General features: G+C 48.0%; 2 protein-coding genes across 2 annotated transcripts; one reads left to right on the top strand and one right to left on the bottom strand.

Annotated features, from left to right (window-relative positions):
- The first annotated feature begins 41 nt into the window (after positions 1 to 41).
- On the top strand, positions 42 to 6706 carry zyg11 (zyg-11 family member, cell cycle regulator). The gene is made up of 18 exons (XM_057039047.1): positions 42 to 420; positions 498 to 663; positions 1420 to 1631; positions 1714 to 2031; positions 2113 to 2226; positions 2314 to 2430; positions 2626 to 2766; positions 2828 to 3004; positions 3136 to 3200; positions 3335 to 3434; positions 3521 to 3571; positions 3670 to 3831; positions 4018 to 4065; positions 4168 to 4365; positions 4458 to 4510; positions 4629 to 4726; positions 4820 to 5020; positions 5104 to 6706. Exons 1-17 carry the CDS (start codon positions 391 to 393, stop codon positions 5008 to 5010), a joined length of 2241 nt encoding a protein of 746 aa, XP_056895027.1. The 5' UTR covers positions 42 to 390; the 3' UTR covers positions 5011 to 5020; positions 5104 to 6706.
- echdc2 (enoyl CoA hydratase domain containing 2) lies at positions 5919 to 10938 on the bottom strand. The gene is made up of 11 exons (XM_057039129.1): positions 10348 to 10938; positions 9777 to 9844; positions 9597 to 9684; positions 9422 to 9508; positions 9239 to 9331; positions 7890 to 7946; positions 7730 to 7792; positions 7513 to 7637; positions 7149 to 7199; positions 7031 to 7078; positions 5919 to 6947 (listed from the first exon to the last, which is right to left on the bottom strand). Exons 1-11 carry the CDS (start codon positions 10577 to 10579, stop codon positions 6870 to 6872), a joined length of 990 nt encoding a protein of 329 aa, XP_056895109.1. The 5' UTR covers positions 10580 to 10938; the 3' UTR covers positions 5919 to 6869.
- Between the last annotated feature and the right edge of the window lie 2020 nt (positions 10939 to 12958).

Here is a 12958-nt window from a genome sequence, read left to right on the forward strand (position 1 = left end):
ATGTACTTCCAGTGCTGTGACCTTTGTTTACTGTCTGTCTAGTCAAAAATAGACATAACTGGGCGATTACTAGATCGCATTTCCTGCTGGGTTGGGACCTCCACGGCTGCAGCAGTCATCGTCGGGTGCATTTTAACCATGAGTTCCTCTACGGCGGACAGCTTCCGATGTGTCTGCGCGGATTACGGGTTTCCACGGCGGGGGCGACAACAAGTGAGCTAAACCACTAGCAGCTTTCGCCGTGCGTGCGTTTTTGTTGCGCTCCTGTCAGACCGGCTAGCATCGCGACAGACATCCGTCACAGGTGGAGACTGCACCCAGTTTCACCCGTCAACGAGAAGGCGAAGCGGTAGCTTCCGTGGCGCAAACAGATCCCGGCTCTCTGTAACCATGGCTATGGCTGGGAGTTTCCTCAACACAGTAAGTTGTTCAGGCGCGCTATTACCCGGGTAAAATCTCTTCTAATGACATGAATTGTGCGAACATTTCGCCCTCAGGATGACGCGTGTCCCGCAGCTCTGACAGACCTTTGCCTGACTTTCTTGAGTCAAAATCTGGAGCGCTTTTGCGCGACTCGTCCCGATGGTTCCCTGAGCTTCAGGGACGCGATTCTCTTCCCGCAGGAGCTAGCAGATCAGCTGCTGGCTAAAATGGCCACTGAAGGTAAACGCGGATCTAAGCACGCACCCCTGAACTGTTCCTCTGTTGAGAACGTGAATCATTGAAAATACGAATGAACAAAAATGCTGAAGTAACTTGAAGGCACATTTGTCAACGACTAAAAGAGAATAGACGGCGAATCATTGCTCTTGGTCTTGTAAACTGACCGACACAGTCTTTCCAAGCGTGAAAGTAACAATTTACATGTAATTACGATTATTGAGTTCTTATTTTCTTTGGTCAATCATTTAAATGTGCCACTGTTTACCTCAGTAAATAACCTGACATGCCAAATGTTGCAGAACTTGATTGCATTTTTTTCTAAATATTTGCAAAAAGTTGACCCAAGAGCATTTATTCCATACATAAATGAACCGTGTAGCCCTGCAGACTGAGGCCCAACTGGCAGAATAAATGACAAAAATCATCAAACCACATTTTCTCCAATTGTCTGTGAGCACCTACCAATATACATGTGGAGGGAAAAATCTACCTAAACAGGGTTTCTTTATCATTCCCCTTTGATTGTAGCAGGGTAGCATGTGGCATTTGTAGCATTAAGTGCCATAATTTTGAAATTTAACATTAATGTTATAATTATGTTATAGACCACATTTGTATTTAGTCCCAACTTTTACTTGGATTAGTAGTAAAATTATTACTAAATAACATTTGAAAAAGGCGTGATTCACAGTTTGTGTAAGACCGGTCCTGTATGCACCAGACCTTGAGTTTAAACCCTTCCTTATTCCACTTGAGGTTTGTTGAACGACAGCACCGTGGGCATCTTTCGGAACTGTGAACACCTGCGGCTGAGGCGAGCCTGCATCCGTACCGCTCGGATCTCTGCAGAGGCCTTCAGGAAAGCCCTCTGCCCACACAGACTGCTGGAGCTGGATGCTGCCAGAGTCAATGCAGACCTAACAATTCCAGATATCCTGCAGGGTCTGGCTACTAATAAATACTGCCAGGTAAAAGTATTCTTTATCACCTCTCCTCCATCTATTTTTAAAACCAGGACGCCTTTTTTAATAAAACCTCTCGTTATCACAGGAGTCACTCCAGCGGCTCGTCCTAACAGGACTAACCATGTCCTCCCTGGAGGAACCTACTCAGTATCGCTTCAGCACCCTCCGAGGCCTCCGCTCCCTCTCTTTAGGAAATGTGGACTTTTACGACTCTGGACTGGTGGACGTGTGTTCGCTGCCCCGGCTGGAGAGCCTCGATCTCTCCAACACTTCGGTTACTAACCTGACCCCCCTGCTGGGCCTGAAGGAGCGTCTGCGCTCGCTAACACTACATCAGCTGAAGAGGCTGGAGATGAGCACTGCTCAGCTGCTGGGAGTCATCGGCAAGCTCGATGTTTTGCAGGTAAGGAAATGTAATGTGCAGTTGCTAAAGCGGAGGCAGAGTCTTACTCATGCGTGTCTGCGTGGAACGTCTCTCCTGCAGCACCTGGACATCAGCGATGATAAACAGTTTACATCCGATGTGGCTCGTCAGCTGCTTGGACAAACAGGGATCCTGCCTGCTCTAGTTTCTCTGGACGTATCAGGGAGGAAACAGGTATGTGTGTAAATGTGTGTGTATAAATTAGAAACAGGCTTGTACACGTTATAGGGTCGTCCATCAATTTGATGCTGTCTGTTACAGGTGACAGATGCTGCTGTGAAGACATTTGTGGAAGAGCGACCAGGGATGACCTTTGTGGGACTTCTGGCCACAGATGCTGGATTCTCTGATTTCCTCTCCGGAGAGGGGAACCTGAAGGTACGATGATTCCTTGGAATTTCCAGTGTGACACTCTCAATTATTAGTGTATGTTAAACACTGTTGGATGTCCTGCAGCATGAACCTTTCCACGGCTATGACCGAACATTAGTGTTCAGCAAAAAATGCAAAACTGTGGAGTGATTTAAGTCTGACTGAATGTACAGTGATATGAGCGTCTTCTTGCCCACGCAGGTAACAGGAGAAGCAAACGAGATGCAGATCTGTGAAGCGCTGCGGCGCTACAGTGAGAGGGAAGGGTTCGTGAGAGAAGCTCTATTTCACCTGTTCAGCCTGACGCACGTCATGGAGAAGCCGAGACCAGACATCCTCAAGGTAAACCCTCACAATTCATCTTGAGTTCCTCATCGGCCTCACCGATCTTCTGCCCTTCCAGCTGGTTGTTTTGGGCATGAAGAATCATCCTGCTACGCTGAACGTGCAGCTGGCCGCCAGCGCCTGCGTGTTCAACCTGACCAAGCAGGACCTGGCGGCTGGAATGCCAGTGCGACTGTTGAGCACCGTCACTCAGCTCCTGCTGGAGGCCATGAGGACCTTTCCCAACCACCAACAGGTAGCTTTACATTGTAGTGGTGGCACGTGGACACCCAGCGGAGAATGTGCGAGAGTAGGAGAGGAGTGAGGCGTAAGAGGCTGAGCTCTCCTGGTTCTGGTCTAATGTCTTTTGGTTTTCTCTTGTCACAGCTGCAGAAAAATTGCCTGCTGTCTCTCTGCAGCGATCGCATCTTACAAGAAGTCCCGTTCAACAGGTAAGAGGCTCAGTCTCACCTCGTTTTATGTGATATAGCGAAACAATTTTAACTTGTTGCAAAGAGCGTTATAAAAGAGGGACAAAGGGGTGACGGGCTGGCAGAGTGAGAGAGAGATCTCTGCTGATTGTCAGGTTTGAAGCTGCCAAGCTAGTGATGCAGTGGCTCTGCAACCATGAAGACCAGAACATGCAGAGGATGGCCGTGGCCATCATTTCCATCTTGGCTGCCAAGGTAAATGTCGTGGTGCGAGTGTTTTTTATTTTTGTATTGGCCACATTTGTCTGCCCCATCTCACTCATATCTTATTTTTGGCCCAGTTGTCCACAGAGCAGACGGCTCAGCTGGGAGCGGAGATGTTCATAGTGAAGGTGAGCTTCTCGCGTCTGTTCTGTGGTGTTCTCTCACCTGCCTGTGCTCACTGGCCAAAAAAGGGGCAAATGTTCATTAACCTCCTCTTCACCTGCAGCAACTGCTTCACATTGTGCGTCAGAAGGCCACTCAGGTCATGGTGGACGCCACCCTCAAATTTACTCTGAGTGCCCTCTGGAACCTCACGGACGAGTCGCCGACAACCTGCCGCCATTTTATTGAAAACCAGGGTCTGGAGCTGTTTATTAAAGTCTTAGAGGTACACAACAACACCAATGAAGTGCTGCAGAGACAAGAAACAGCAGCCGCACATTTCTACACTCATTCTTCCCAATTATGTGTTGCTCTGTATAAATATGTGCGCCTTTGGGTTAGTCTGACTCACTTGTTATGCATTCACCCCCCCCCCCTCTCCTTCTTCACTCCCACCAATCCATCCCTGCAGTCCTTCCCTAACGAGTCCTCTATTCAGCAGAAGGTTCTCGGGCTGCTGGTGAGTTTAAGGCCTTCATAGCTGCTAGGAAACAAACACAATCCTGAATAAATTTGCAAGGCGGGGAGCTCATTATTTCCTGGCCACTGTTGTGATCTGTAGAACAACATAGCAGAGGTCGGTGAGCTGCATGGGGAGCTCATGGTGCAGGGCTTCTTGGACCACATCAGGACGCTGCTGCACAGCCAAGAGGTAGAGGTCAGCTACTTCGCCGCGGGCATCCTTGCTCATTTGACGTCACGCGGGGAGAAGGCCTGGACGCTGAGTCCACAGCTTCGCTCATCACTGCTGGAGCAACTGGTAGGCCTCCTCCAAAGTGCTTAACTGTATTAAAAATGTCTGCGTTCAGCCCGAGATGTTGGTTTGGAGTGCTGTTACCATTCTCTCTGCAGCATGACGTCATCATGAAGTGGCCCCCACCCGAGTGTGAAATGGTGGCCTACAGGTGAGTTAGAACTTCAAAAAGAAGAAAGTTTCATACGTGATCTGAAGTGTGTATTTCTATTAATAGCGTCTTGAAGAATTACATTTGATAAAGTATATTTCCACCTTTCTCTGCTAAGGTCATTTAATCCCTTCTTTCCTCTACTGGAGTGTTTCCACACCCCTGGCGTCCAGCTGTGGGCAGCTTGGGCCATGCAGCACGTCTGCAGCAAGAACGGTCGGAACAGAAACACACACACATCTAAACATAACTGACACCTTGACCCGCGGTTCACCGATGCAATATTGAATCGTCCCCTTTGGTCGGCAGCCGCTCGCTATTGCAGCATGTTGTTGGAGGAGGGTGGCCTGGAGCAGCTGGAGCTTGTTCACACACACCCACAGACGCACGCTGACGTCAAGTTTTTGGCTAAGAGCATTCTGGAGAGTTTGCACAACCACAGAGCCCGCACTGGTCAGCCTGCTCCCGCACAGACAAGTCGCCATGCGCCTCCACAGTAGCTGCACCGAGGTACAGACGCACACACAGACGCACACACACATTTGTGGTGATGCCTCAGACAATGTTTTCACACCCGTGTGTTTTTTCTTTTCAGAGACTTCCTGATCAAGAGGTTTTTTTTATGGATTCCACTTGCAAATACACTTTGATGGAGGTTCTGAAGCTTAAAAACATACACAAATCTTTGCACTCCTGCTTAATCACGCAATAATTTATTTTATTGTTTGTTTCAAAACAACAATATAGTGTTCTGATTAAAATGTAGGCCAGTTAGGCTCAAATATGAGGCTGCTCTCACCTAATAAGTACCAAAATAATAAATGTACACATCCTGGTCCGTTTGGGACCCCAGCTGAGGATCGACCTCCACCTCCTATTCCAGTACTAAAGACTGTTGTCCATCTCAATGGAGCAGCCTGTTAGCTAAAGCGCATGATGCTGCTGTGAACTCAAGCATGCTGGAGTTAAGTCTCAATACTTGTATTGTGTGTTTCAGGAATGCCCGCTTGGTTTTATTTGTAGCAGTGTTTTAGTTCAGCCCACGTGGGCCCGCACCTCCGGGTCCGAAAATAGTGCCGCTGCTCTCTTCATTTACTCTTCTGCACTCTTCATGCTTTTGAGTTGATGTGACAGGGGTCTTGCCAATGGGTGTGTGTGTCTGTGTGTCTGTGTGTGTGTGTACGCACGCTTGGTTTAAACGTTCCAGACAACCAGGATTAAGGAAAAATAATTTTCTCTAAATGTCTGTCAGCCCCAAGCCAGTCATACCGGGGACAAAGCCAGTAGATATAGAGTAAAACAAGCTGAAATGACATCATGTCATGTGGAAATGCTCTCTGGGTGTAAATGGCAAGAAAGACCTGGTCAGTGTTATCATGGTGTAGATGCGTTTCACTACAGCCTTCCCCCCCCCCCTTAGAAAATAAATGTATATATCTGTATGTTTGCAATGTTTCCCAAGTGTCTTAAGGGCAGAGACGGTACTCAAGCGTGAGCATGTGTGTGTCGCTCCAGGTAGATGGATCTTAAACTGTGTGGAATTTGTACATAGGATCGTGAGGAAAGAAACTAGGAATAATTCAAGGAAAGAAAATTGGACGCATGCAAATGATTCAACTGTGTGCTCCATTGTGTGCCATAAAGAACAACTGAAAAATGATGTCATCAGTAACATTTGAGGGGGTTTCTCTTCAGAATCTGAGCAGTACCCCCCACCACCACCACCACCACCACCATTTAGGTCATGATTGATGTCAAAGCTCCTTTGCCATTCTCTATGCAATCATGAGCAACCTCCTTGTCTCTGTGGGTTTTTAATTATGAACACTTATATGATCTGAAACTTGCGAGCTAATAATAACCATAATATATTGAAGGGACGGGGGGGGATCCAGCTGACTTCAAGAAATCAATCGGGAGTTAGTTAATGTGTGTGTATTGGGCTGACAAACAGATTTAATGGCACCCAAATTTTAAAAAGTGTTTTTTATTTTGTCTTTTGCTCCCAATGTTAAATTCAATGTCAAGGAGCCCCCAATAACTCTGTATAAAAGCATGGTTTTAGTTTTGCACCTGACTTCAGACGAGACGGAGGAAGCAGGACGACGCTGTAGTGTATGGTTGCTTTGATGGCGCCCTGTCACTGCTGAGTCCCACAGTCAAGTTTGGAAATAAAGAATGTACATTCCCATAAAACCAAGGGAGAGTTTGGTTTTTAATTCCAATGTCGTCACATTGTGCCGTCTCACAAAATAGTTACCGTTCAGAACTGACCTCACACGCACACACAGACACATCAGTGGGTGAGATTAACGGAGAAAATGGGCATCGTGCTGGGAGGAATTTCATTCCAAGGGGTTTATTCTCCAGTGTAGTGAGGGGGTCTCTTCTCAATGAAGGCTGCCATGCCCTCCTGTCTGTCCCGCGTAGGGATGACCTGAAAAGGGAGCGCAGTGGCTTCAGAAACATGGGTGCCAAGAACCAGCTGCAAGATTTGGGGAAGCGCTCAGCACATCTTACCCGAGCATAACACATCCTCTCTATTGCCATTGCAGAGCTCATATCAACCTAGAAGAGGTGGGTTTGAGTCGCTAATCAGGGATGCACGATTAAATCTATGACGCGTGACTCGATTTACCTCAACACCTCGGTCGATTGCCTCTTTAGCCATCCGCACTGCGACAGGAGCCTGGACAAAGAAGCTGTTTCATGTCATCAGCACAAAAGGATGAAATAATCCAGATTGCCTAGTTATCTCCCACACATAGGAAGCTTCAAAGTCTAGGAATAAGCTACCGTAGTGCAGCAGCCTGCCAAACACCGCAGGCCTCCAAACTGGAGTACAAGAAATACAGAGTGACAGAGGCCTGAAGAGAGACGTAACTGGAGGAGGGGAGAGGAGAAAGAGTGGCAAAGACGCAGGGATAGAGAGCAGGTCATTGGCCCGAGGGGGGAGGAGGAGTAGGAGGATGAGAAGAAGCAGAGAAGAACAACTCCAAAACCTGAGGCAGTATCTCTCTGGCCAGGCTGAGTGCTTCTCTGTATGCAGCGTCTCCAGCCTCGTTCTGATCCACTGCTCTGTTTACCAGACCCATCTCCAGCGCCGTCTGCCCTCCCACACGCCTACCTGGCGACAGACACAGAGTAAGCGTGATGTACGGACCTGCCCACCCCCCTCGCTGACGGATCAGCGCATTGTCAGCGATTCTGTGGAACCACCTGTGAAGATGAGCTCTTTGGCCAGAGTCACGCCGACCATCCGCGGCAGCCGCTGACTGCCCCCTGCAGGACAAACCGCAATCAAGGTCAGCACTCCGTCATCCTATGTTCACATCCAGTGCTGAGCAAGGTGGCTTCGGCGACCTCCGCTCGACCTTACCCGCCCCTGGGAGGAGCCCCCGCGTCGTCTCGATCAGACCCATCTGTGCCGAACACGCTAAAAGACACAAACACACACACAGAGGACGGCTGAAGGTCGGGGCCATTAAGCCGTGGAGGAGTGTAAAAGTCTGACTGATGCATCTGTCAGAGCAATAGATGAAAACACCTGGTCACCCGGCTCTTCAAGCGCTCAGCCAATCACGGCGCTGACAACGCCGCTTCACCCAATCACATGCAAGCGGATAAGTGGACAGCGGGACAGATGTGTCTGGTCTCATCAGCTATCATTAGTCCCCCCGCGCAGTCAAGGGTCATTAACGCCAGAGGCAAGATGTGTCGTGGGAAGCATGATGGGTCGATTGTTATTCCGAATTGGTAACAATTAAAAATGAAGGTGAGACTTTCAACGTTTGTCTCATTTGTCCACAGAAAGTCACAGAGGAATTCAGAGACATCATGAAAACCTTAACCAAAGCAAAGATCAAGTGCTTATTAAACATTTCCAGAGGTCAGAGGTCGCAAATAAGCTCGCATGGCGGTCCGAATTGTGGAAGACGTGACCTGGAAGGCAGGACCCGTTTTAGGGTTGACTGCTGGTCTGACTGGCCTGCCAGTGGTGTGTTATTAGGCCTAGATGTCCCATCGGTCCCTAGACTGACCTGAGGCCTGAATGGGAGTGTGAATAGTTGTTGACCTATATGTTGACCCTGAGATGAGTCGGCTACTTGTCCAGGGTGCGCCCAACCACTCGCCCAAAGGCGGCTGGGCAGGCTCCAGCAGCAAATGCATCGTGAATCATCTATCAGCAAGATTCTCACTCTTCATCAGTAATGCAGAGTATTAAATGCTGCGCCGACACAGAACGATGACCTCAAACACAACACACAGACACACGCATCATATTAGGGAACATGAGCCTGCAGTTCAGCATCTCCTGTATCTTTGTCTCAGAGCAACTTTGGCCGACTATTCAAGTAAATACAGAAATTTTTAACGGAAGGGATATATGAAAACAACAGGACTTTTAAAGCAGGGTTCTTCTAAGGAGTTACTTCTTTGTCACGACCTCTCCAGAACAGTTGCGACCCCGTGGGACTTCTCGGTGCCCAGGTTGAGCACCTCTGCTCTAATCTACCCTGATGGGATGAGGGAGCTGTCAGTCTACTCAAGCGTCCCTGCACGGACGCCGCTATCCTTCACCACCCTGTTTAGACTCTGTCACTGATCTAATGTGACTGGATCGGTGACAGCTGTGAAAAGCACATGACGTCCCCTATTAACATCACCTGGAGGAAGGGCAGAAGAATAGAAAACATCATCTGGCGTCTGACCTCAGAGGGCACTCACCAGCGACTCGAAGATCACAGGCCAGGGCCAATTCCAAGCCACCTCCCAGGGCCACGCCGTCCATCGCTGCAATGGACGGCATCGGCAGTAAAGCTGCCACGACATTACAACAGAGGTAAAAGGGGATTACAGCTGAATACTGGAGGATCACATCTGCAGCAGCAAGAAGGTTCTAATTCCTACCTATCTGGGTCATGAGAGATCGCAGGCCGTGGACAAACAGATCGGCCTCAGTGTTGTTCATTAGAGCCCTCTCTTTCAGATCTGCACCTACAGAGTATCAACAACATCACGGCAGAATGCTGCGAACAGTTCATTCAGGAAAAATTAGGGGTTTAAACAATTCAAGAGCTCGTACCTGCACAGAAAACACCAGGCACCAGACTCCTGAAGATAACCACACGGACCAATGATTCATGGGCCAGAGTGGACACAAGCTCCGTCATCTGCACACACGGGTCCATCAGGGAGTGTGTGTGTGTGTGTGTGTGTGTGTGTGTGTGTGTGTGTGTGTGTGCGCGTGTGTGTGTGTGTTCACCTGTGACACAAACACATGGCCCAGAGCATTTCTGGCCTTGAGTCGACGCATCAACACCTCCACTATCCCTGAAAGGAAAAGACAGAAAAGGCAGCTATATCATCCTGTTTTATCTGAATCCTGTCAGAAGGTTCACCAAGTAAATGAAACAAGCATTTTTGTGTCCTGTTGTAATGGAGGAAAACTGTAAAAAAATAAAAAAAATGAACACACCATTAGTTGCATCTGTACTTAATAAACAACATACTAACATACATGCAAAAACATAAAATACGCAGCTAACCCAAACAAACAAATCTCCAATTCTTCAATATTCAACATTCAGGTGCCCAAACTTCTGACGGTGGGAACACTTTAAAAGAAACCAGAGAGCCAAACTCTCTTTACTTCAGCCAAGATGAAACACAGAAACACCAAAGAAAAGAGGACGTGCCGGGGAAACGTTGTGACTTTACAATAATATTCATTTCCCGGTGCAGTTGAGTCTTTCACTAGTGGACACAGAAGTTACGGCCCTTTTAGTTTTCGTGTTTAAACCAGCTCTGTCGGCGATTCTGGCCCTTCGTCCTACCATTGTCTTCCCCTTCTAAGCGCTTTAAATCCACCTCCACGGGACCCGGAGCCTCCGTGTGCTGTGCGCGACCGGAAGTCAGAAGAGTTCGGCCAGCGCCGCTGAGCAGCGCCGCGGTTCCACGGAGGAGCCGCCACGGAGCTCGGCCGAGCGTTTCCCGAAAGAGTCCGGCACCCAGGCACCGCGGCGACGGACACCGCCGCCCCGCCAACCCGCGAATCAATGCTGCCATGTCTGCGGTCGCTGATTTTAACGATCAGTGACACAAAAACCCACAAAACAGCGCAGTAACGCCCCGAAAAGTTAAACGCAGGTGTCTTCCGGTGAAAAGGACCGCTACACTAATAGCCCAAGGTCTTTCAAATAAAGAAAGAAGTGTGCACCGGAGTTACTTCATCGTGTTTTTGCAGGAAATCTGCTCTGAAACTTTTTAAAATTGCACAATTAAGTGACGCAACATCCAAAATGTTTTCTCCCGTCCCAACCAGTCCCACACGTTTGAATTAACCCACTAAAACAACCGTTTCGTTTGGAGCTCAAGAAAAAGAAATCCTCGCAAGAACTGAACTTTGGGACCTGTTTTAATGTGAATTCTGACGAGTCATTTGAGCCGTTTCCGCGCAGACAGGACGCGTCACAAGGTTTTGATGGCGCACATACATATCTCACACATTATTTCATCATAGCGAAAAGGTTGTAGATGTATTATTGAACAGTTGATTCCATCATTCCTATTGTGTTGCTCACAAAAAGATAGAGATTGGGGGTTCACTTCCTGCAATCTGCTGTCTCGTCACTAGATGTCTCCAAATCCCACACGCTGCAACCTTCAGTAAAGAAAGTCCTCATGGGAAATTTTAACCGCTCCAATTTACCTTTCATGGATTCCATGTAAAGAATGCTGATAACGCAGAGCAACCCGTGGGGGATTCAGGCACATTTATAAATATTCTGATGTCAAGTCTTGGTTGCCCCGAGGAGCAATGTTCTCAAAACGATCCATGCCGTTGCTGGAAATGGTTCCCCAGCAGGTAACAGAAACGTGTACACGGGAACGCAGACAGTGTGTATTCTTGTGGTCAGGTTTTCCGTCGGGCCACTTGAGTCTAATCTAACCATTTATTATTGAACAGCTCTTTTACACATTATGCAATTCCACAGTCGGACTGGGACTGGTTGCACAACCAGCCTCTGAGTGGGGCGTGCGTCTACATACATGTGAACCATCCATTCTTCACGATTATTAAAAGAGGTCTTTTATTACAGCCATCAGATTCTTGCTCTTTAACAATATGTTGCCATAAGAAGCTTTTCCATGGTTGCCTGCGATTTTAAGTGAATATGTATTTAATAAAGAGTGTAAGGTCAAGCTCAGTGGTGTGTTCTTGTGTTTAAATGCAAATTACCATGAGTCATAATCACTTAAGATGAGATGTGAGTGTAGGTGGCTGCACAAAGACGGAAAGAAAGACCTGACAGTCCCAGTATGACGTCTGGCTGACAGGTTGAAGTTTCTCCTGCACACAGAAACTGAGCCTGATGGGCTGTGACGGGCACAGGCAGTCTGTCCCTGGATAGGAAGAAAGAAAAATCACCACTTCCTCTCCTGCATCATTCTCACACGCCGACATCTCCTCCCATCAGCCGTCACAAGAAAATCCCCATTTGCTGCGCAGCACTTCACCTCCAGGTCTGTAGGGGTCAGTCTGTATCAAAGGGTTAAAAGGGGCCATGATGACCCCCACGCTGCTTGTGGTGGACCAGTGGACTCCCATCAACGTGAACTGGTCTCCCCCTGCCTCCTTTCCCTCCTGCAGCAGGTAACACGAACCGATGATGGAATCGTGTAAGGATGGCGACGGTGACCCGGCCACATCGGAGCTCAGGGTGATGCTCCAAGGCCCCACCCCCATGGGGGGCCCTGTGCCAGCCATGAGTCAGGAAACGGCATCCTGTTACTGCAGCTGTCTGTCAACAGTCAGACAGCTCGGCGTTCTGCTCGTGGCATGAACAGTGTGGTTGGACTTTGGGTCAGAACACACGTGTACAGTAACACATCTTAACTCCCCTTAATGAGCCAAATGATGGACACACACAGCAGTTGCGTAAGAGTGGTGTTTGTTTTTGGTTGTTTTGATGGTTCAGAGTGCTGATGAGTAGACAAGAAATGAAACTAAACCCATTTATTAAGTACACAATGACATGTTTGGATTAGATTTATCTTCTTTGGCAGACAGACATACGTACATACAGTGAATAGTAACCAAAAAAGATTGTGACTTGAGGTAATTTCTCGGCCTTTTGCATCCATTTATCAGATTTCTTTCAGAGTACGTGTGTTCTTGGAGGCATAACAATGAAACTCCCTGTCATTTTTAAACCGTCTGGTCTTGTCTTATTTGACATGGTGATGCCAACGGTCATAGCTTTAGCCATGCTGATGCAGGAGCTAATAAACCTGCATAAACAAGCAACACATCGCTCTTGTCCTTCGTCTAGACACATTTGGTTCTGCTAGTTCTCCATGTTGGTTCCATTTTGGGGAGCTAGTGTCCCTCCTAATCCTCATGACAGTTGACTTAGCTTTTATATTTTATAATACATCACATTA

Source organism: Takifugu flavidus, chromosome 7, assembly GCF_003711565.1.
Source record: "Takifugu flavidus isolate HTHZ2018 chromosome 7, ASM371156v2, whole genome shotgun sequence".
Lineage (NCBI taxonomy): Eukaryota > Metazoa > Chordata > Actinopteri > Tetraodontiformes > Tetraodontidae > Takifugu > Takifugu flavidus.

Coding starts and splice junctions, on each gene's coding strand:
- zyg11 (XM_057039047.1), top strand. CDS start 391: ATGGCTATGGCTGGGAGTTTCCTCAACACA. Junction 421..497: donor CTGGGAGTTTCCTCAACACA/GTAAGTTGTTCA, acceptor TTTCGCCCTCAG/GATGACGCGTGTCCCGCAGC. Junction 3,201..3,334: donor CAAGAAGTCCCGTTCAACAG/GTAAGAGGCTCA, acceptor GCTGATTGTCAG/GTTTGAAGCTGCCAAGCTAG.
- echdc2 (XM_057039129.1), bottom strand. CDS start 10,579: ATGGCAGCATTGATTCGCGGGTTGGCGGGGCGGCGGTGTCCGTCGCCG. Junction 7,793..7,889: donor GGGGCTCCTCCCAGGGGCGG/GTAAGGTCGAGC, acceptor TTTGTCCTGCAG/GGGGCAGTCAGCGGCTGCCG. Junction 7,200..7,512: donor CCAGAGAGATACTGCCTCAG/GTTTTGGAGTTG, acceptor TTCTTTGTCCAG/GCTCCTGTCGCAGTGCGGAT.